General features: G+C 38.2%; 1 protein-coding gene across 1 annotated transcript in view; it reads right to left on the minus strand.

Annotated features, from left to right (window-relative positions):
- CACUL1 (CDK2 associated cullin domain 1) overlaps positions 1 to 22868 on the minus strand; it is a 46103-nt gene that overhangs the window by 16949 nt on the left and 6286 nt on the right. Inside the window, exons 2-5 of the mRNA XM_071749526.1 lie at positions 22311 to 22437; positions 17794 to 17896; positions 7722 to 7817; positions 3048 to 3150 (exon numbers count right to left, since the gene is read on the minus strand). Coding sequence (XP_071605627.1) covers positions 3048 to 3150; positions 7722 to 7817; positions 17794 to 17896; positions 22311 to 22437 — 429 coding nt within the window. The remainder of the gene's footprint in view (positions 1 to 3047; positions 3151 to 7721; positions 7818 to 17793; positions 17897 to 22310; positions 22438 to 22868) is intronic.

The following is a 22868-nucleotide window of genomic DNA, read 5'->3' on the forward strand; positions in this document are numbered from 1 at the left end:
ATTTCTGAAGCTTCTGATAAATAAGATGCTTCGCTATCTTCACTTGTTATATCCAGTTAAGCAGTTCTGCACATAGCAACTTCTCCCCAGCCACTTAATACAGCAGCCTTATCAGCAAGAGTCAGCTTTAGCTTTGTAAGAAAAAAAAAAAAATAAATCAGGATATATTCGGTTAGTTCAAATGTATCCACTTAAATTGAAGAGCACTGATTTGGTAAATATGTGTGAGTGTAGAAGTATTTCACAAACAAAACTGTGTTCATGGATCTGTGTATTATGTATTTTTTGTGTATTTATTTAGATTCTCAGAAGTGCTCTAGACAGTGAAGTTTTCTCTCTTTTTTAAACAGGTCCTCTATCAAAAAAAAAAAAAAACAACTTGTGTTTGTACAGGCAAAAATCAAAATTTTTATATTTTTCAAATTGAAGTTCACTCATTTTCTTCTGTAAATAATGACTTTATACCTTCATCACTATCTTCTGCAATTAAGTGTCAGGTATAAGACCACTGTACCAGGACTTTGTTTTGCATCTGCTTGCCTTCAACCACACAGCCCAGGGCCTGGGGCTGACTCAACCAGTGGGAGTCTGAGCATCATCAAGCACTGAGGAAGAGATCTGTGCTGCACTGCTTTTCTGACATTTTTTTCCTCCATCTGTTGAAGTAGGGTAGGAATTTCTTAAATCAAATGAACCTGAGATGTACTTACAGTCCTTGCTGCACACAACTTCAAATAGAAAAGCTTCCAAGCTCTGATAGAATGACAAGATAGTACAAGCAAAAAACCCTTCATATGAAAAATACTGCAAAAAATTTCAAGAGCAGACGTTATTCTTGTCCTCTGAGTCTAGATCAACAGATTAAATAGATTTTCTTGTTTGTTTTTTTAAAATAGAGGGAAAGCATGTTGCTTCTGACTGAAGTGGCAGCTGCAACATCTCAAAAAAAACAGCCTCAGAATTCCCTTCCTCTATCTAGATCACAATTTCACTGACTTTAATTTCCTAGGCATACCCACTCAAAATATTTTTTTTTTTCCCCCTCCCCCATAATACAAAAACACCCTTCCATTCAACTCAATCTATTGGGAAGTAATTAACAAACACTGACTTCTATTCTGGTTTCACAGAGCATTTGCAATTCAGAAAAATCAAGGCACAAGAAATAATTAAGATAATTATTTCATCAAGCTAGAAAGAACAGCTGGAAATAGCATAAAATAACACATTAGAACTTTTTCAGCACCTCTACAGTACTATATCACGTGCTACATGTCTACAATTATTTCCAGGAATCTTGCTAGCAAGCTTAGAATTTTATTTAGGCAGATTTTAAATTAAAGATCCTGTTATCCAAGGCTTAACCAAGTCAGATCACCATCAGGAAGGAGTTCATACAAGTCACTATACATTACCTTACTTAGGAGTAAGATAAAAATTAATTACTAATAAACTGACAGTTAAGACTGAAATGAAATCTAAGGAAGTTCCTCATTAAACAGTAGATCCCATAAGCAGCAACACAGTCAGTGACAATTTTTATTTTTCAATGCTTTCTTTTAATTTTAATTCTGCAAGTACTAACACAGAGCTGGAGAAAAGCATTGCAGATTTCTCATACACAACCACAGCTCTTTTCCTTTTGTTCTGCAATTAGCTTCTGTTTGACTCTCCTATTATCATCCACATAAAAGTAATCATGTAGTAACACACACCTGACATTGCTTATATTCTAAAGATCTGACCAATGTTACCTTCACTCTGTCATTAAAAAAAAAAATAATATGAAATGGGACTTTAAGGTTTTCCTTGTTTGAAAAGATGCATACACTTAAAATTAGATGTGTTTCATTTTAAGGCAATATCAGCTGAATTTTTCATGATCCTGCTGCAGCAATCATCTTTCCAGGTTTTGTGACATCATTAAAGCAGCTTTGGCACAAAACAGAATGCCAGGTCCATGGGTGGCCATTTGTATCTGTCCTGTTATTCCCAAGCTAAACTGATCTGCTCCATGACTAAAAGCACTTCTTAGGGAGGCTTTGTCAGATGGAAAGAACAAGATTGGCAACAGAGCTGATGATCTCCCACATTCCAGGTACCAAGCTCCATGGACCTCAGGGCAGTCACCTTGTTCACTCCCCATTTCCCTAGGATGCCAACCCACAGTGACCCTAAAAAGCACAGCAAAGCTCCTTTCCCCCAGCCTTCTGCTGCAGAGAACTAGTACTCAAGCCAAGACAAAATGGGGAATATACTGGACACTAAATCACCCATCATCTGGCAGATACTTGGTGTGCAGAAGAGAGATGAAAACAGAGACACTGCAATAGGGCTGGGGTGCAGAGAGGAGCACATCAGGCTCCAGACTGAACACCTGCTATGGGAACTCTCCCAGCATCACTGCCACTTGCTCACCTCTTTGTAAACTCTCCCAAATGGAATTCCAAGTCTGGTTACCCCTTTTTGCTAACTGCCCTCTTAAGGGTTCAAGCAGAGGAGCAGCAAGGGGCTCACACAGACACACACAAATGGTGGCAGGTTGCAGGCAAACTCAAGGGTTTCACCACAGGAGCACTTAAAGGGACAGAAATTGCCTGGAGCATATTTCATTTGCATTATCCCATTAGCTCAACCAGCACTGTGCAGTTCACTGAGCAGCAGGGAGTACATCATGATAATAACCCCAGTGCTACTGCAACTCTTTGACCACACCACATTCTTAATGACATCTGAAATTAAAGAGTAACGGCACCAGGAACAGGATAATATAACATTTGTTACCTCATCATCACAAGTCATAAGGGAAAACCTTTATTGGGTGCCCCAGATACTCAAGAAATCCATGACTTCATACAAAAACATTTTTTTGTAAAGATAAATGGATGCGTGCCACATTTCTTCATATGGATGCTTTAAAAACAAGTTTGTATTTAAATTTAAATTTGACATTTTCTTCCTATTTGCTGTGAATTTCTGCAGTAACTCAGAGCACTGAGGTCTTCCAGAGTCCCATTATAAAAAAACCAATCAATGGGTTTACTTACGCATTAGGTTGTAAATGTGCTTTTCTGCAACATGTTCCGTAAACAGCTTTATAAGGTCATCTTTTAAGTCTCTGTTAAGCTTGGTTTCTATGTAAAATTTATTCTGGAAAATAAGACAGAAGTTTTCAAGTTGGAATAAAGTAATTCAAAATATCTGAATAAAAATAATTCAGAAATTTAAAACTATAGATTATTTGACACGTATGCTTTTTTTATTCCTTTCTATATCTACAGATATAACTCTGTATCTACCCACACTGGGAAGGCTATAGAAAAACAAAACACTCTATTTTACAACTTAATGAAGTCTTTAACAGCAAAACAAGTCTGGACACCATGTTCCTAACAAAACAAAAAATATCTCCGTCAATGTCTAGAAGTGATAAAACCATGCAAATAGGTATGTTACAATAGCAAATTGTACAGCTCTCTACTTGTGCGGCTCATTGATAATCTTGGAAGACGCAGAATTAATCAGCTGTGGAAATAAGTGATATATACAAAACTCAGCTACATTAAAATTGTTAGGATTTAATTATATTGACCCACTCAGCATTGATAATAAAATATTCTCTTCAACCCTCAGAGGAAATTTTACTCATGAGTTACCTGAGGACCAATTGTACCTATTCGGCATTATTCCTCAGTTCCTAGCCTGAAATTAACAGTAAGGTTTCTTGTCTGTACATCATTCATATGTGGGTCTTAAATGCTGGAAAAAAAATAATTACTTTAAGATAATTCTCCTATATGTACAGCACTAACACACAAGTAGAACAACTCAATTTATTGGACAACTTGTGTATAGAGTTAAAAGGATGCCTTAATAGAAAACCAACTTATTAAAAAATAAGATACTGAAACATTTAACTGAGGGAAAGGCTCTACAGACAGAATAACCCGGAAGAAACAGATTAACTTCATCTCTAATAATCTTGGTCAATGGGGAATTGCCAACAGGAGGTCACAGCAACTGAAGATGTCCATCTCCTAGGGAGTGTTAAGCTACACACCACACTTCACTCTTTCATCAGACCTAACTTCCTAAAACATTTCAATCTGGAGCTTCCTGACCACAAACTACTCACCCATGGATGCCACACACAGGAGCAACAAGAGCATCTGCGCACAAATGTAGTGCCCTGAATCAAACCTGGCAATGTCAGGCTACTGCTTCTTACAAGCTGACAGATGACATGCACCTGGCTAAAGAAAAATAACTTAAGTCTGTTTCATCCCCAGCCTTCTTATATTAAAAGCAGTTGGCAATATGTGCTCACTGTGATGGTGTTTTTTGTTCAAGAATTGGGAAGCCTACACCTTAAATTTCCCAACCAGAAAAGCAACACAAAAATCCCAGAAGATTCAAGAAGAGTTACAATACAGTATTTACACAAAGACAACTGTAAAATTCTCTTCCTGATTGCTCACTTGCTCATTTTTCTAAAGAGATGTTATACTTGCCTGGATTTAAATAGACACTGAAAACTCAGCTAACACAAGAACTTTATTTCGAAGCTGCAGTGCTGAAACAAGATAGGAGAAGAGCTGTCACCTTCCCTGCTCTTGAGAGAGGAAAAGCAGGAAGCTTTTCTAAGATGTCACTACCCAGGCTGTACCAGTAGTTCTTGAAAAGTGTGCCAAGTCACCTGGAGGTCCAAGTGACAGTTTAAAGGGAAGCAGATAGCAACACCTGACAAAGTCAGACATGACATAAGCATCACTTCTACAAACCACCATATTAATATAAGGCAATCTGGCAACTGCTAAGACTTATAATTCTGCTAATATTATTAAAAGAAGAGCAATAAATACCCAAAAGAGAAAAAAGAAAAACTGTATGAGTGCTTATCTCATTCAGTTCATATATACACCCACATATATTTGTGTTTAGACACAAAATGCCCTCTAACTGATAAGCAGTGAAATGCAGTACCACCCAGCATTGTTTTAGAGGCTATAAAAAAACCTATTAACTATCCCACAATATTAGGCTCACAAATATTAGGCTTGTTTCGCTCCACAAAAACAGATTTTCAGCTAAACCCAAAGTATAATTAAAAATTAAGAACCTAATAAAAAAAAAAAGTATAAAAAAAATCCAATAATCATCATTTGGATAAAATGGAAATATGATTTTTTTTCATTCATTTCCATGGCATACAATGGCATACATGGCACAATCTGTAAGCATCCAGAACAACTTAATTTAGATTTATAAAGCAAACAGTTATTCCCTTGGAATAATTCTTTGGAACAAAGCACCATGTGCTGACTTCCAGTTTAATTCACTTTATCTGTGGTTACATCCTGAATGGAACTTTGCAGAGTATGAGTGACAAAAGTGGACCTTAATGCTATCTTGAAAAGTCCAATGCAGTACCACAAGACTGAAAAAAAATCCATCACCACCTGAACAAGAAAACCACTGGTGCTCCAAGGAAAAGACGGAAAAAGAAAACTCCCTCAATTACAAAGCTACCATCACTCAATACAATCTTCAAAACACATCCTGGTCACATGCAGGCTAAGAAAACACCTTTCCTGTATTCCCACAGGAGAATATGGTAGATAGATTTTTAAATATTTAGAGGCATATTGGTAAGCAATGATGTAATTATGCTTTCAGAACAGAGTTTCAGTGCAACTTCACAGCCTTGGAAACTCCTGATTTAAGCTATCACACCACTAGCAAAAAAAAAAAAAAAGAAAAGGAAAGGCCTTGCTGGCTTTTCTGACAAAAAAGGCAGAGTTCAGTAGTTAATCCACTTAAAAATACATCGAAAGTATCTATTAAAATAAATACAACACTGTAATTTATATTGTAGAGTAATAAGGCTTTCACCTCTTGCAATTGTTTTGTAATTGTATTTTCTTGCCTAAATAAAGGAAACTGCTGCTTCTGTATGAAAGAAAACTTGATTAGATGCTATAATGTAAAATTGCAAGAGTGGATGTTGATAAAAGTACTTCCAAATGCATACAGAAAAAAACAGAGAAAAACATTTTCATCCTGACTTCTCTAGAGATACTTTCCACATTATGCACAACACTGATTAGTTATTTCAGAGAAATAGTATGGGCCTTAATTTGACACTGGCCCTCAAAACCAGCTATACAGTTTTTTCCTTTAATTTTTAATGTTCCTTTTCTTTGTTGTCAAATTAAACAGAACAAAACCAAAAAACCAAGAGCCTACCTAACTGTTCATTTTACAGGTCTCTCTATTGCTCATTTACTATATTCAGATATCAGCTAGACTCAAACTCTAAGAAAGAAATGAACGGATACAGTGTGCTCCTTATTTAAAGATGCACACACCACATCACAACTGTGCATTTAGAAGGATACAGAAGTTTACTGAGCAACTATACCTTGTCTGGTGACATAAATAAAGCTTATAGTGATGAAACTTGTCTGTTTATAGGTCTATAATGAACATATTTTACCTTTTTTTCAGTTACTTAAGTCTTAATTGTTAAGGATAGCTTTAGACCTTTGTGATGGACGTGGTGGATATGAGCACTCACTGGAAGTACACACCTGAACAGTTTATCTCAATTTGTAAATGGATATTAAGTTATAATACTGCTTAAACACTGCCTGAAATAAAGAAGCCAAGCACACAGGTGAAAAAATGGCTAGAATCTAAAAATAGCTGAATGATAGTAGTCTCTTCCTATTTTCTTATGCAATGAATCTATAAGGTGACACTATGTTGAAGGACTGGAGCAAATTACTGGGTTTCAGGTGCATTCACTGAAATATTAGACATCTTTATTAAAAGATACTGCTTGCCAAACCCTTGGAAGCTACCAATGAGAATAATTTTGTAGAGTGAGTTTTATTTAAACTGAATCAGTTCAAATTCTTCTTTTTCTTTAAAAGGAAGTTTATTTCAAACAAATAAGTTCTTTATTTATTTTCTTTTTCTTATTTCCTAAGTGATTCTAAAGCAACAATAATTTCTGGAGAGAAATTGTTGTCTGGAAGGACAAACTTCAAGCTTAAATTATTCATTACTATAGAGAAAACAATAAAAAGCCTTGGCTCTTTAATAAAACCGATGCAAATTATAAACTGACTTCAGAGGTGTAAAAGATTTTATACATTCAAATATCAGCACAGCAAACACTTATAGGGGATGGTTTCTGAAACCCTGCAAGTGTGCCTGACAGTGCTATGAACCTAAGCTCATCTTCATCCAGTCAGTGCACTGAATTCCTTTATCAAGGGACACAGATGTTTCCAAGTGACATTTCTTTCTTTCTTGGCTGATTCTGTGCAATTTCAAAGCAAGAAACAATTACCTTTTAAACCTGCACAATCTACCAGAACATAACAAGCCAACAAGCTATCACTGTTGAAAAGCATGTAAATAATGACCTAACTATAAGGGAAGGCTTTTTTCCAATCAAAAAACATTCCCCCCCCCCCCATTCCTAGGAAAGAAATGTTAGGGTAAAAACCAATTTTAACTCTACATTTAAAATCATGGCTTCCCCTTCCCTATCCCCACACAATTTGATCAGTGCTCTTATGCAGGTAACAAACCCATCAATCATAAGTTCTGCAAGTTAAAAATCATTAGGACTTCCACTTCATTCTTTTCACTTTCAGTCAGCATCTTGCATAAGGACATACTTTATTTGAAAAGGATTTTCTCAGACTTACCATATATATGAAAAGAGGCACAATGCTCTGCAATGCTCCCATATACTGTCCAAGAGCTACGTTAAATCTTTCAATATAGAGATCTGGAGGGCTGGCCTGCAAGAAACCATAAAAATGTCAGGTTGTGATCTGAACAAGAGAAAGATCTGGAACAGCATGGGCTATGCTTTCATTGCAAACTACAAAAAACTGCCAAGTATTTGATACACTAAATCTACACAAAGCAAGCCACACATCATTCCAGAGTTTCTACTCTAATTCCCTACCCAAAAACCAGGAGTTTTGATAACTGGTTTTTGCCTAGAGCTGTGTCACTGCCCAGCTAAGGTCCATTCAGTAAGAAATACAATATATGCCTGCAACAAACTAGCATTTCACATAAGCAAACAAAAACACTATTCAAGCCCAGACATTTGTTTTGAAGGACTTATTTGTCACACTTAGAATCCATAACTAAATTTCAAGAAGTGCAGCAGGGAGTGCTCCAACCCCTCCATGGGCTTTTACTCCAAGATAGCAGAGCAGGGGGGCATTAAACACCTATTTTGCATCCCAGCTGCTTGCATTGCAGCTCCAGGGAACACCATCCTTCACAGAAAACATTTCACTGGGTCACCCAGGGCAAGGTAAGTACTCAGGGTGTTGAGACCAAGGGACTAAAAAGCAATGTGTTCAGAGAGAGCTCCACATCTGGCACCCTGCACTCCTGATGAAAACCTCCTGCAGTGAATGCTCCAACACACAGCATGACCCTGGAGCCCCAAGAAAAACATTACTACATAAAATCTCAACGTGCCAACTTTACAACAGGCCTTGTGGAGCCCACAGTGACAGCACTGCTATTTTCTGTGTTCCCAAAGAAGGAAATGAAGCTAAAAAGATCTATTCTGCAGCAAGCTAAGTGAAATGGAGAAGGGAACCAGAAAAATGGGAAGCTCTAACCACTGTTTCTTTCACATCTATTTACCTGGAGGGATGCAGGGGAGCTGCCTTGGAGCATTCAAGAGTGCACTTACACACCCAGGGATGGAAGAGGAGTTGGGGTAATGTGTTCCTTCAGTATCCCTCCCTCCATCCCAACCCACCCACACACACTCCTCCTGCTTTCCCTGGTCTTTTTGGGAGAAAGGGTGGGTAGCTGCTCAAGTTTCTGCTGTTCATATACAGATACACACCCAGACACACCCAAGAACAGTGTTGCTTGCTGACAACAAGCAAAACTTCCCTTCCCTTGCATTATTTTCCTCTCTGACAGCACCAGGCCAGAAGAGGATGGAGAACGCAGCAACGCCCAAGACCTCACAAGAAAAAGAAAAAAGCTCCAATATATTTCTAGAGCCAAAGCATCTATGGTGTGAGAAAAACTCATGGTCAGCTGCACCTCAACCACCTTATCAGAACTGAAAGCTCTTATCTTCACAGAGCAGATTTTTCAGCCTTTGTAGAGATATTCACCAGGGGCACTAAAAGAACAGTTAAAATTTTATGTTGACTTTTTGCTCTGTTAAGTATTCTAAACTTATAAAAGTAGGTTTATTTTCCCTTTAAACAAGCTTAATGAACATGTGGGTAGTTTTCACAGAAAACACCAATACAGAGCAGACATTTCAGAAAGGAAAGCAAAACTGGCAAAGGAATAAAGAGTGTTATTCCATACGCTGTTGCCAAAGGCTATATATGGTGATTCCTCATTTTGATCATAAGCTTTTAATCTTGCAGATGCAGTTCTCAGGGGTGGCCAAAAAATTTTAGTTCAAAATGCCAACCATGTATGAAAAGTGGCTGTGAACTCCAAGGATTCCCTTTCATATATAGTTACATATATAATTGGTTGCAAATAGCATGCAATGAAATCTGCATTTCTAAGCAGTATGTATTCCTGCTTCACTCCTTTTTAACCTCAGTTTTAAATATGGTTAGACTGATTTGTAAAGACTTGGTATACAGCTTCCAAGATTAAAGAAGAGGGAAAATTCTACTTCAAAGAACATGTCAGACAAAAGGAGACCGTAGCCTGACACAGGGCACCACTACTCCCTCACTGACAGTTTATACTTTCCATAAAATAAAAAATAAACAAATAAACCAACCAAAAAAATGAAAAAAAAAAAAACCAAAAAACCCAGAGACAGTATATGGTTTAATCCCCTGAACAGACACCCAGCACTGGCATCCAGCCATTCTGCCACTCATTTTACAGGAGATGTTAAAGACTGATATCTTTTTTCTCCACTTAAAATGAAAACTCTGCTACCTTGTCTCACATTAAGAGGGAGGGTTTAAAAGTGAATAACAACTGCACATTCAGCTGTCTCCTGAGAAGTACCTGGAGAAGGTTATCTGGAAGCTGTTACCACCACCACCACCTTGCAACAAAGAAGAAAGCTGCTCTAGGTCAAGACAAAAAAAGCTAAGAAAAGTCAGGACAGCTTGAGGAGAAGCACTCATTAGTGTCAGGCAAGTATCAGATCTCAGCCTTAACCTCTGCACTGCACAATCCCAGTGTTAACTGCTTTATGAGATGTTACCTTGCAGCTTTATTCCCCTGCTTGTGTTTCATGTCAAGCCTCAGTGTCAAGACACTAAGATGGAAGCAGATGCTACCTGACTCTGCTTGTTTCCAAAAAACCCCACTTGTAAACTAATGAAAAATACCCCAGCCAAAAAGCAACCAGTAACAATATTCTCACAGCTCATCTCTGAATCATCATAATCTGTGTGGAGAAAACAGAAGCATCTGTTTTCTGTTCATTAGCAGGTTACTGGATGGCTGCTCAAAACTGCAAGGCTGAATTCAGTTACTTGTTTGAGCACAGGAACTTCCTTCTATATCTCTACATTCACACTAACAAGACTATAGTTCTATAAACTATTTTACCTCTATAAACTAAAAAAAACAGTATGCAGCACCAGATTCATGAGTAAACAGGTGCTGATAAGATTCTTTTATGAAATGGCCATCATTAGAGTGGAGCCTCCATTTAAATGTAGATTTCTTCAACTGTAGCTACTATAAAAAAAAAAAAAAAAAAAAAAGCTTACTGATATTTTTCATTGTTGGTCCTAATCCAGATAAAATACAACATATATTAATCTGTTTTGACCACAGGGGAAGAGGTGGAACTAAGCATGACATTTACTTCTTATAAACCCCCAGAAAATACTAAGTTTTTAAATCCACTCTTACCTGGCCTGAAGGAGGTACTACAGAAACTATTCAAACTAAAAAAGACTGCTAGCCTAAGGTAAGCCAGGAAGGAAGAGGACCCTTCAACTCCTTCACTCCCCATTCAGAATCCTATCAAACTGTCAATCCAGTTGTTGTTTTGTTTGTGATTTTTTAAGACACTGCATATGGGGAGACAGCTTATATCCTCTCCTCCATTTGCTCTCATCTACTACTCAGTGTTGGGAAGAGTTTTTCAGTAGCAACCACAGAGTGCACCTGTATACAGGGGGACTGAATGTGTGTGACTGAAGGTCACACTTCCATAATTGTGACACAGTTGCAGTGCCTTAACATCTTCAGCTTGGTTTTGAGCTGAGTACCTCTTAGCAGAAAATACTATGGTGGCTGCTAAAAACTGGTGTTAAAGACATCATTTAGTCTCTGTACACACCATAGTGGACATTTCAGCAGCAAGAGAAATGAAAAGCAACAAGAAAACATGTTTGAGAAAAGATGACATGCAAAAACAAAACCCATCAAACAAACCAAGCAACCACAGACCCAGTATTATAATCACCCTTCCCTTATTTGAAACCCGGTATCTAGGAATTCCAGTCAATTTGTGGGAAAGAAACTGCATACACGAAAAAGATGTGGTTTTCTTCATTTTGAATATCATTCTCTGCCTGAACACACAAATGAAACCAGAAGACATGCTGCTGGTTCAAGACAACTCAGAAATGGCTCACAAGAAACACAGAGAGCAGATCTGAGTTACTCTGTCTATGACTGGTCCTCTGGCACAATCAGCAATATATTCAGGAATGCTTACATTCCTGTGTTGAACTGGCAGTTCCATTTTCCTGGGAACATGCTCACTGCCAAAATGCCAGCATACACGCTGAAGCATCTTTCCCACGCCTGCCAAGTAAAAAGGGAGAATGGCTCTGACTACACAACTTAACCTGTTATTCATGTCAGTGGTCTGAACCCTTCAAAACAAGCTTTTGTTCTTTCTCAAGAAAAAGTAATTTGTTTACTTTGCCTTGCAGACAACTTTTGTGATGCCCAGGGCTACCTCACTGGAGAAGGGTGCTATTAAAACTTTTTTTTAAAAAAAAAAAAAAAACAAAAAACAGACATCAAGGCAAAGTGCAATTCATTCAAAGACTGACTGTGTCTTTCCATCGTGACATGTTCTCCTGTAATTGTCACAGAGCAGGGTAGCAGATGTAGCCCATGTTTTCCATTTCCATTCTGCATGTTGGTAAGACAAAAAGACATTGTATCTAAGGAACATCAAAACTCTTGTTTATTAGCTGGAAATTTTCAGAACCTTTTCCATCTAGTAAATACACACTCATTTGTGCTGTATGTACTTACATCTTTCTGTAATTATATCAGGGGCCTCAGCACCCAGTGGAGTTTGGCAAGCAACCAAAAATGACTGCAGAAACACAAGCCTTTTCAAAAAGCTTTCAAAACCTGCCAGTGAGGATACTTTTCTCAGGTTAGCTTGCTCATGACAATGTCATTTTTAATAGCAATTCTGGCAACGTGGTGATGTCTACACTTACCTCAAGCTAAAAACCATCTTTTTGATGTCCACACATGAAGATGCACACATTTCCAACACTCGTTTTCTCCCATCTGAGGTCTAATACTGATCACTCGTCTGGCCTGATTCAGTTCAGGATGATTCACAGCAGTAAAAAGCTTTTTCACACACAATTAAGCAATATTCTTCCAGCAAACCCCATGGATAAAAGTCTATGGCACTGGATGTTCGGGGTTGTTGTTTTACCTCTAAATATTAGAGACCAGATCAATGGCCAGTCTGAATCTCCTCTTTAAAAAAACAGCCTTTTGATGTTAAAAGACAATTACAACAGACAGTTGTAAAAAGCAGTCATGATGTAAGATATTTAGTAAGAAAAGAATCAGGCAATGCAAGTTCTCAATTTCCATTTTTCACCTCCATTTCTCATCTTTTCTATAGGCAGAACATGAAGGAGAGAAAACTGTTTTCTATATAATGTGTTTCTCAAGAAACCATTGAAACTTATTTCAGGGAATCAACTAATTTCTAATTGAAAAGAATAAATTTTAATATTATTTCTATGCTATAAGAGAGGGGAGCTGGCTGGTGAAGAAGGCTTGCTGGTTCTCCTTTGGCTGGCAAGTCAGACAATGCCCACACACAGGGTGATAAGAACAGGCTTCTTCACATGGATGGAGGAGGCAACCTGGCCTCCCAGAAGTACATTACTAAAGTCTAATTATTAATTTAAGCTATCTGACTTGCTAAGTTTATTCAAAAAAGAGCCATAGATAATGCTTTTGCAAGTTCTATTTTACAGACTGGTATAACTGCCCAATTACAATATATAGAGGTAATGTAATCACCAGCACACCTGGGAAGGAAAGCAAAATATACATACAGAACAATCTGGGGTAAAATTACCTTAAAGCATAAACATCAGGAGGTACCCAATACATAACTCTGCTCATGGTCAGAAGTTCAGATCTACCAGTCCCTCAAAGCATCACTTGGATGCAGTTTTATACCATCAAAGCTCCAAAGTAGATGTGACAGGTCACTTAAAACTTCCTGTTTGCATTCCTGTCATCAGGAGAAATACTGGAAGTTAGACAACTGTGTCTAGAATACAAATAAGGAAGTTCAAAACCTAATCCAAAGACCGGAGTGAGGCATCTGTATTTATCAGGTCAATGCTTCAGAGAGTTAGGGCAGGAAACTCCAAGCTCCTCACCACTAGATAGCAGAACTCCATATAATCAGAGAGGACCAGCAGAAGGTAAACATGAAAGGAAGAAAGGAAAAGGCAAGGAAGGAACAGGTTGTCCCCAACAGATACTGCTGGGATATTTTTAAAAACAGATGGTGACTGACAGGGACATGACAGAAGGCACTCAGTTCCCAGAGAGCTGGCAGTCCTCAGAATAGCAGAATGACTTTTACAGTAACCTGACTCGAGTGAGGCTTCTTGCAAGGAAATAATAACTGAGAAAATATTTTCATACACTGCTCTGAGTGGTTTGAGAGCTGACAAGAGAGAAGGCTGAGAAATTGTGAGGACTAACATAAGGCAGGAAAGCTTTCTGCATTGCCCAGTAAAAACCCTAAATCTGCATATCCTGAGGGTCACACAGAAACCAGGAAAATTATCTAACACACCAGTTTAGTCATGTTCATTGTAAAAATATACACACATACATAAGTATCTCAAGACATAATAGAGGAGAAAATCCCCAATCACCCCCAAAATGGTCAAAAGCATAAGTACACAAACAGCAATTGGCTCTAAATTTAATCCAGTGCTTTCAGGTAGATGAAATTTAAGCAAGAAATACCAGAGGTTTAGCTCTGCTACTTCGGTTTGATTTAAAAAAGAAACAGTGCAAGCAAGCCAGTATTTATTTACTTGAAGAATGTTGAAATTAGTAAGGAGAATCAAACAAAAAAAGGCAACTTTTGTTATGGGTCAGCTCAATGCACTTCGATTGCCAGTGCTTAAAGCACTACCCAGTGTCATTTGCTGAAGAGATACTTAATGGCCAGAGTAATTGATTTTAAATTACTTTATCAGTGTGTAAGAATAAAGTAAACCAGAAATACCAGTGCCTAATGCAAATATTTTTCATTTTAAAAAGATTTATGTAATTTGAAAGCATATGCCTGTGTATCCACCCTACCTCATACACCTGAATGACTCAGCATTTAGCCACAAAAAACAGCTATCATTATTTTAAACCACAACAGAATCAACTGTAAAAAAAAAAAAAAAAAAGCATCTTGGAAAAGTCATCTGTTGACTACAACATGTAGTAGGACATCTCTCATCCTACAGGCTTCACAGATCTCAAGACAACAGCAAACATTTGCATCTGTGCTTCCTGCAGCCATTAAAATACAAAATCCAAACTTCTGATCAACTCCAGAACTAGGGAAATTTAATTCTCAATCACTGGAAGCTCCATATGGCAAAATTCAGTCTTACTAATGCAGAGAAACTGGTCAGACATTAATTGCAAGCAGGGGAGGCAATCCTTGCTTAGAGCCTTCCTGTGACTGAAAGAGCCTGAAGAGAGGATCATTTACTTACATCCAGAGTTAGGAGGGAGCTGTAGATGTCTTGGGACAAAGAAGGCTTCATATCAAAGAGCTGATGGCCTGATAACAAGCATTTCATCTCATCTTAAGTGTACTACTACTCAGCAGGCAACTTTTACTGCTCTTCACCCAAGGTCTAACACACAGGGAACACAACAGTCCACCCACATTTTCATAATATTTCTGCTACTACTTAAAGTTTGATGGGTTTTTTTAGGTGGAAACTTGTGAAGCAGACCCACATGGTGACAAACACCAACACCACACAAGGATCTTGTAGCCTGAAGAGCAGAAGCCATGGAGGGGGTGAATAAAGAGAGTGTGCATTGCCCTGTGGGATCCAGGTGGCATCCAAGACACTGAGCGCCCAACACTGCTGACTTCAGCTGAGGGAATTTCTACAGTGAATGCCATGCAGAAAGAAGACAGATTCCAATAAGGCTAGAACCATGCAAAAGCAAGCCTGAGCAGCCCCCTGAGATGCTCCTGGTTTTACTATTTGGCATCTGATAGTTGTAGTGCTGCTGCTGAGTGGTTCTTGGAGGAAGCAGCTTGTTCTGGCATGCTGGTTATATGCAGATATTCTGCAATCCACCTGCTATTAAACCATTGCACTTCCAGGCAAAGAAGTTGCTCAGCTTGTCCAGATTAAGACACTGCATTTGCCTGCCATTTCAGTTTTCATGATTATCTGCTTTCTGAGACAAGCCAACATTCATGGTTCTACTGGGCTACATTTGCATCTCTGCAGGTAAAAAAAAAAATTAATTATCTTGCATCAAGTTACATTCTGCCAGTTAAACAGAACTCTGCAATTACATTAAATATCACTGGCAAATGGAATGAGTTTATGTCAGAGAAAGCAAAGCACAACATAACGTGCATTAAAAAGGATTTGCATATACAAGGCTTTTTTATAATTAGCCTGTGTGAACCCAAACCTCCCAAAGTGACCAACATTCACAAAGTAATTTGTTATTGCTAGGGTAAAGACCTAGCACCACATTTTCAGGATAAAAGCCAAATGACTACATGTCAGCAAAATATATTCAGATAAAAAAAGAAAAAAATAATCAGGATAATATATTGTTACAAAATAACTTCTTAAGCAAAAATTTCATAACCCACAGTCACAGTTCCTTTATAGAGTTTTACTTCCAGCAGCTCAAAAAGATGGATTTATCATCCAAAACCAAAATCACATTTATGTCATATAAAATTCACACACTTAAAGATGGTATCATATTACAGCCCTCTTGCCACCTGCCACAAGGTGTGTCTAACCTATGTGTAGAAACTTTTGCAAGACAAAGATTGCATTCAGCAGTTGTCCCAATTCTTGCAACAGTTGGTGTTACGATGGCAGCCTTGTTTTTAGGCAGAAGCATTCAATGCATCTTTGTGTTAAAGTAAACTTTAATAGCAGCTGCCTAGTTTTGGAACTTTAGAGGAACCAATAAAGGATTACCACAGAGTAAAGAATCTGGGGTATTCCCAAATTCAAAGCAAAATAATGCAGTTGACTACCATGGGATGTATCAGAAGAACTGGCCAAACCTGTACAGCTGCAATGATCCTCAACTTTCACAAGAAGAAGCCAAATGTACAGGGTGCAGCAGCTCAGCAGAACCAAGGGAAGGTTTCATTTTAAACACTGTGTCCTAGCTATTTTGTACAAAACACCCAGGTTGTCATTCCACAGGGAATAAACAAATTGCAAAAGAGAAAAGTAAAACCTGGCTCAAGACAACCTAGATATTTTATAGTCAAAGACTGCCCCAAAGGCTGTACCCATTAAATGCAGGGTGCTTATTTTTCTTCATAAGAAAATCCACAGGAGGAAAAGAGTGAAACAAAACGAATATCAGAACAATCACAGTGCTATGAATTTTGATGAGAGAGCACATTTAGCCAGGAGAACCTGATGCAGTTAAAAGCAGTTCAGCTGCTCTGGACTGACAAAATTTAGTTATCAATTGTGAGAAGCAGTGAAGGAGCTGCTGTAGTTTAGGGTTTCTTTGTCTTTGGCATCCCTACACAATGCATTGCAAGTCAGTACCAAACTCAAAAATCAGCTAGGGAATCAGCAGAAGCTGTAGGGAAATAAAACAGCACTGCTGCTACAGAAATGGTAATTTCAACAATGTGTTAAGATTCTAGCCTAAAAAAAAAATTCACCGATGAACACATATGAAAACAAACATGGATGCACAAATAAGATACAGAGAAGCATAGGGATATACAAGCTTTATGAGGACTGCTGTAAACCACTGACATCTACAGATAGGCAAGAAAAATGCAGAACCGTAGCACAAAACTTTCATATGCAATAATTTCTACTTAATTCTTCACAATTTCTATTTAACTCACTTGAATTTTGTCCTTTAGATTTTCTCTTTTGTGCTGCTCATGATACACAAGGACCATACAGAGTTTATGTAGATTAACAGAGCAATGGCAGACATCTGTGTCATGTGCTCAGATCAAGTTTGACTGAAGCCTCTACATCCCAGGTTATACTGTAGACTTCCTGATCTCTCATCTTTGATTCTATCTTACACATTCAAGTTTAGCCAATGTTCTCCACGTGGTTCAGATCTCCCAGTGTTATCCAACTGGACATAGCAGTTGGCATTCTCTCTGACAGCAAACTAATAAATGAAGTAGTCCACAATTTAGTGTAAATCCCCTCCATGGGCCATCTACATGCTCCTCTGATATAATCACAGATCCCAGGAAAGACAGAATTAGATTGTGCAGCTTCTTACCTGCAGCTCCTTTGAGACTCTCTCTAAGTGGTTAGTTATCTTTTTTATTAGGTCACTATACATCTGTTCCGAATGCTGCTGGCATACACACTTATACACACAACTGCAGAAACAAATATAGGAACAAACAATGAACTCACAACAGTTTGCAATGAAGGATAACAGACTTCAAATTATTTTGTCACAATTTAGAGGGTAACAGAGTTAACTGAATGATTCCCCAACTTTTCAATATAGCCCTAAGCTTGAAATGAGCTCTAGCAGATGCTTGAGTCTCCTCTGAAGGCCCCAGTGTCTGTCCTGCTCCCCCCCAACCTCATTTTAATTTACAAGTTCTCCTAACAGTGGCTTTTCTATCTCCTATGTGAGTGAAGTCTCCATTAAAATAAATAGGTTTAATGATTATATGCATATTTAGGGAAAACCCTTTTAAAATAAGGGATGACAAGGAGCCATAGAAGTTGCAGCAAAACTGTACAGGTATTTTAAAAAGAAGTGGCCTAAGTTCTAAAATCACAGACCCAAGCATGTTACTCCACCCTTTGTTACTTACCTTCTAAGAAAAGCCTACATTTTCATAATAAACAAAGATGGAGAGAAAGAACAAAAATCTTAAATTCTACATTCTGTGGCTTGGATGCATTAATCCTGGTCTTCAGCATCCCCCCCTTGGGTTTTTTAAGAGCATTTTATTGCTGCCATACTGCAATATAACAAATCTGCAAAACAAGGCTATGGACTGTAAACACATTTACCACCATTGTAAAGCAAATACATGTATTCCTTTCATCAAGTAGTTACATTAAGGCAGTGATCATCATCAGGCCTAACACCAACATTAACACTAGCAGCTTTTACTTCCCTTGAGTGCTTTCATTCCCTGCAGACAGCATTTTGAAAGCTTGTTGCCAAGAATTAAGAGGCACAAGGAATACTTCACTTGGTATCTTGGGCATCTCCCTACACTTCAGTTCTGCTCCCTTCTCCCTCCATCCCTCTGTATGGAGCACTGGGACCTGGAGCAACTTAGGCCAGAGACTGCTTCTAAGGATGCCTGCAAACAAACCTAGCAAGGTCCAGATCCCAGACTTGAATTCTTCAGGCTTTTAATAACACCAAAAGCCTGAAGTGTTGGCACAGCAACACTGTGTCTCTGTAGGGGAACTATGACATCCCAATTCTCTACTGAGAAGGTCAGGGAACAACAAACCAACTGCAAAAATGGGATTAAAAGAGCTGTAAACTATGGGCTATCAGAATTTTCTAGTGCAAGTGAGGGGATAGGCACCAGCTCCAAACCCTGGGGGGTCCAAGACAGTGCTCTCATTCAATTACAGCCACCCTTGAAGTCATCTGCAGGGAGGTTTTGCAAGCAAATTATCTCTAACTTTTTGAAGTTTGTAATTATTTATTCCTTTTGACAACTTCAGAAGCCTCAAAACCACAGCATTCCCTCATCCCTATGCAAAGTCATTTCAGTCAGCAAACCATGTTATTTCTTAAAAACCAAAAGACAGCCCACACTTCTATTAAATATTAAAAAATAATTGAGTATCTGTAGTTTGATATTATTTAAAAAACGGTCAAAATTGTCCTGTTTCTTTCACATGAACTCTACCAAAAGCAGATCCTATTTTGGAACAAGCAAGTGCAGAAGCCATTTTTGGTATGATGAGGTAAGAGAAAAAATATCAATTTTCTTTGGATCAAAGTGAGAAACTCTGGTAAGAAAAGCCAGACTGACTTTTTGTGATCCCTTACAAACCACCCAGCTAGGTAACAACAGCAAAAGCCCTATGTTTGCTTCATAACTAATCAGTATCCAGTCACTTCCACAGGCTGACCACTTCATTTGCAATGATGCAAATAACCTGAATTTTAAAGCACATCCTGCATCCAATATTGCTATCCCTACTTCTGCAGAACATTCTGTAGCCAAACACCAATCTCGTCCTGTGCGTGTGGAGTGTGTTCATACTGTATTTGAACACTTCTATTTCAAGGTTTCTTCCCCATTTTCAAATCCTGCTTTCAGTTCCTGATTGTGGGCTGGGTCTGTGAATCATCCTTGCTCTGCTATAACCCAGAAGAAGACAGCAACTTGTTAGTGCGTCAGGGTAACCAAACACCTTAGGAAAAGAAGCACCCAAGCAGGATGTTAAAAGGTTCATGTGAACAGAGGGATGAAGATCTGAGACCTGTAAGTTGTCCCAAAGAACAGCAATCTAGTTGTGGTGTACCTCAGTACAACTTCACTGCTCACATTTTCCTCACCTCAAAGCTTCCTTCACATCTCTCTGCCAATATATTTCACCCTTTTCATGGGAAATGACTCTACACAGGCAGGCTTTGGACTCAAAGATGAAAATAGTCACTAATTACACTCTGATATCTTGTGGATAAACTAATCCAGAATAAATATCTGCATACACACCTTGGAAGTTACCTCCTAGCTCTCACTGCTGTGGAGCAGGCACCTACAGTTACCACTGATCATGTCAAACAGAAGTTTGGGTATCTGATCCTGAATTTTGAGTTTGCATATTGGAAACCTTGATTCCTTTAGTCAATACAAAGACAATCAAAAAGGTTGCTGTATTTTCAGCTCAGTTTCACTGTAAAAATAAAAAATAAAAGATTTGTAGCTGTTTCAACCACTTCAAAAAACACCCAATTTTCAGATTAAAGAACCATCCCAAGGGGAGTGCAGAGGATCTAAACCTCAAGTTTGCTACAGACCTCCTGTAACACTCCAAGCAAGCATCATCATTAAATTCAACAGAAAAAGTAGTTTTGCTTCCACCCTCAATCTACATTGTCTAGATTGTAAATCAAGCAAAGGGACACTCTCAAAAAAAAAAAAAAAAAAAAAAATCCACACAACTCCTGGTTGGAAGAGGCTGTGCCAGAGTGAGGACATCCACAGACATAATTTTTAAAAGAAAACCTAAAAATCTGACAAAGTATCTTTATCAGCAACACTAAACTACAATCTTCTGTTTTGGTAAAATACATGCAAAAGACAACTGGGCATTACAATACTGCCCCAAGTGTCACCTTGATAGAGAAGGATTATCTAGAAGAAACTTAAACCCCATTGAGCATTTAACAAATAAAACTTTTGAGCAGTAAAAAGATGGCAAAGAGGATAAGCTGCAACTATCTGAAAACCTTGACTAGGTACAGCCCTACTCTGGATATTAAAGCATTAATTTTGCACACCTGTTCTTTACCAGGGATGACAATGGGGAGATGTTGGCTTAAGTCTTACTGACCCATGTTTGCACCCTGGAGATTCAAGATAGGAAAAGGATTTTGGTTATTTACCCTAAAGTTGCCAAATGTCTCTCAATTCAAATTTACCATCTCAATTATTTATACATATGCTGACAAGTTCTGACAACACCAGTTCCAAAATTTTGGAGAGGAAAAGGGAAATTTATTCAAGTTTTTAACTGGATTTGAAGAAGGAAGACTAAAAATCTTGCTCCAGTTCCCTAATCCAAAGTTTCAAACTGGAAGAGACGAAGTGGCTAAAAGCAAGCAGGAAAGAGGCAGAAGAACTGAAAGCCCCTAACAGCACCACAGGAAAGAAAAGGAAGACAGCAGTGCTAGTAGTTGTGTTGCTGGCAAGGGTCAGCAGTTTTACCAGCGTCTTGGCCAGTAAATAAAGCAGCAGATGCTCAGTTTCCATCCCATTTACTAACAGGAGGGATCCCCACCACCTACAGAACAAAACTCTCCATTTTTAATCAGTCTCTTGGGAGACTGCTGGGCCTCCCACTGATTTAGCATTTTGGTTTGGAACAGTTGTGTGGTTGTGAAGCAGTCTCCTGCCATCCCCACTATCTTAGTGTGCAGGGTAGTTCTGCTGTGTCACTAGATCCCTTTTAAAGCAAAGTAAACCACAGCACCAGGCCAGGTACAAACTAAATGTTCTCTAGACAAGAATGAAGATATAAAAGGCCTGAGTCTTGTGTCAGTCCTTCAGAGAGCCTCTAACTGCATGTGCAGTGAGAAGTCCAAATCTACCAAAGCACACAAATGACAGCTTATATGGATAGACACTGTCGCTTCTGTTCACTTCTGCACCTCTACTGCACCAAATTGTTCCTATTTGACATGATCACAAAGAAGCCCTTTGAAATACAAACACCTACCATGCCAGTCTCTTCTTCCCCTTTGAGTAAAAGGATGTTGAGACTTTAATACATTTCTTAATATAGCACACTGAGTAGCTGTGGTGGAGCTTACTTTCAAGTTTGTTTTCAGCACTTACGCATTTTAATTCTTTAGTATTTATTCCTGTTAACATGGGATGTGAAGATATATCTATAATTCAATCATTCCAACCATTTAAACAATATTGTACTCCAAATAACCTTGTCACTATCCTCATAAATACAAAATATGACATATGCATAGGCTGCAAGGTAAGACAAACATTTAAGTGTAAGGAAAAGGGGAAATTAAGTAATGTAGCAAATAAAAGTAACGTAGTTAAAATATTTCCTTACCTGTATATTTGTTCATAGGAGATAGGGATGTAGTCACCAGGACTCTGAGTTAAAAGCTGATCTATGGCACTGTCCAACTTTGGCCAATATGTGCTCTTATAGTCTTCAATTGTTATAACATTCATTACTACAAGGAAAAGAGAAAACTACATTTAATAATGTCAACTAAAAGATCAGAAGCAGGCAAATACTCTGCAATTTCAGATCACACCAATAAGCTGGCCAAAACAATCTGAGAACAATTCACTAAGATAACCTCTTCTAAAACTAAAGCCCAGGCTTGAATGTGTACTTTTTTATTTACAGAAAATAAAATGCAATCAGAAAAACTGACAAATCAGTTCTTGGATACTACTTAGGGGCCCAAGTTGCAGAGACAAACAAACTCCTGAGAGGTCTAGCGTGACAATACAGTATCAATCATTTAAAAATAAAGAGTATTTCAGTAGTTAGTTCACATTAATTAATTCTACAACTTTGTGCAAGTCCAGAATCAGTAATTAACACTTGGTCTTCCCATGCAGGTGAACAAGATTTGGCTTTTGGAATACTCCTAAC

Source organism: Heliangelus exortis, chromosome 7 (assembly GCF_036169615.1).
Source record: "Heliangelus exortis chromosome 7, bHelExo1.hap1, whole genome shotgun sequence".
Classification (NCBI taxonomy): Eukaryota; Metazoa; Chordata; class Aves; order Apodiformes; family Trochilidae; genus Heliangelus; species Heliangelus exortis.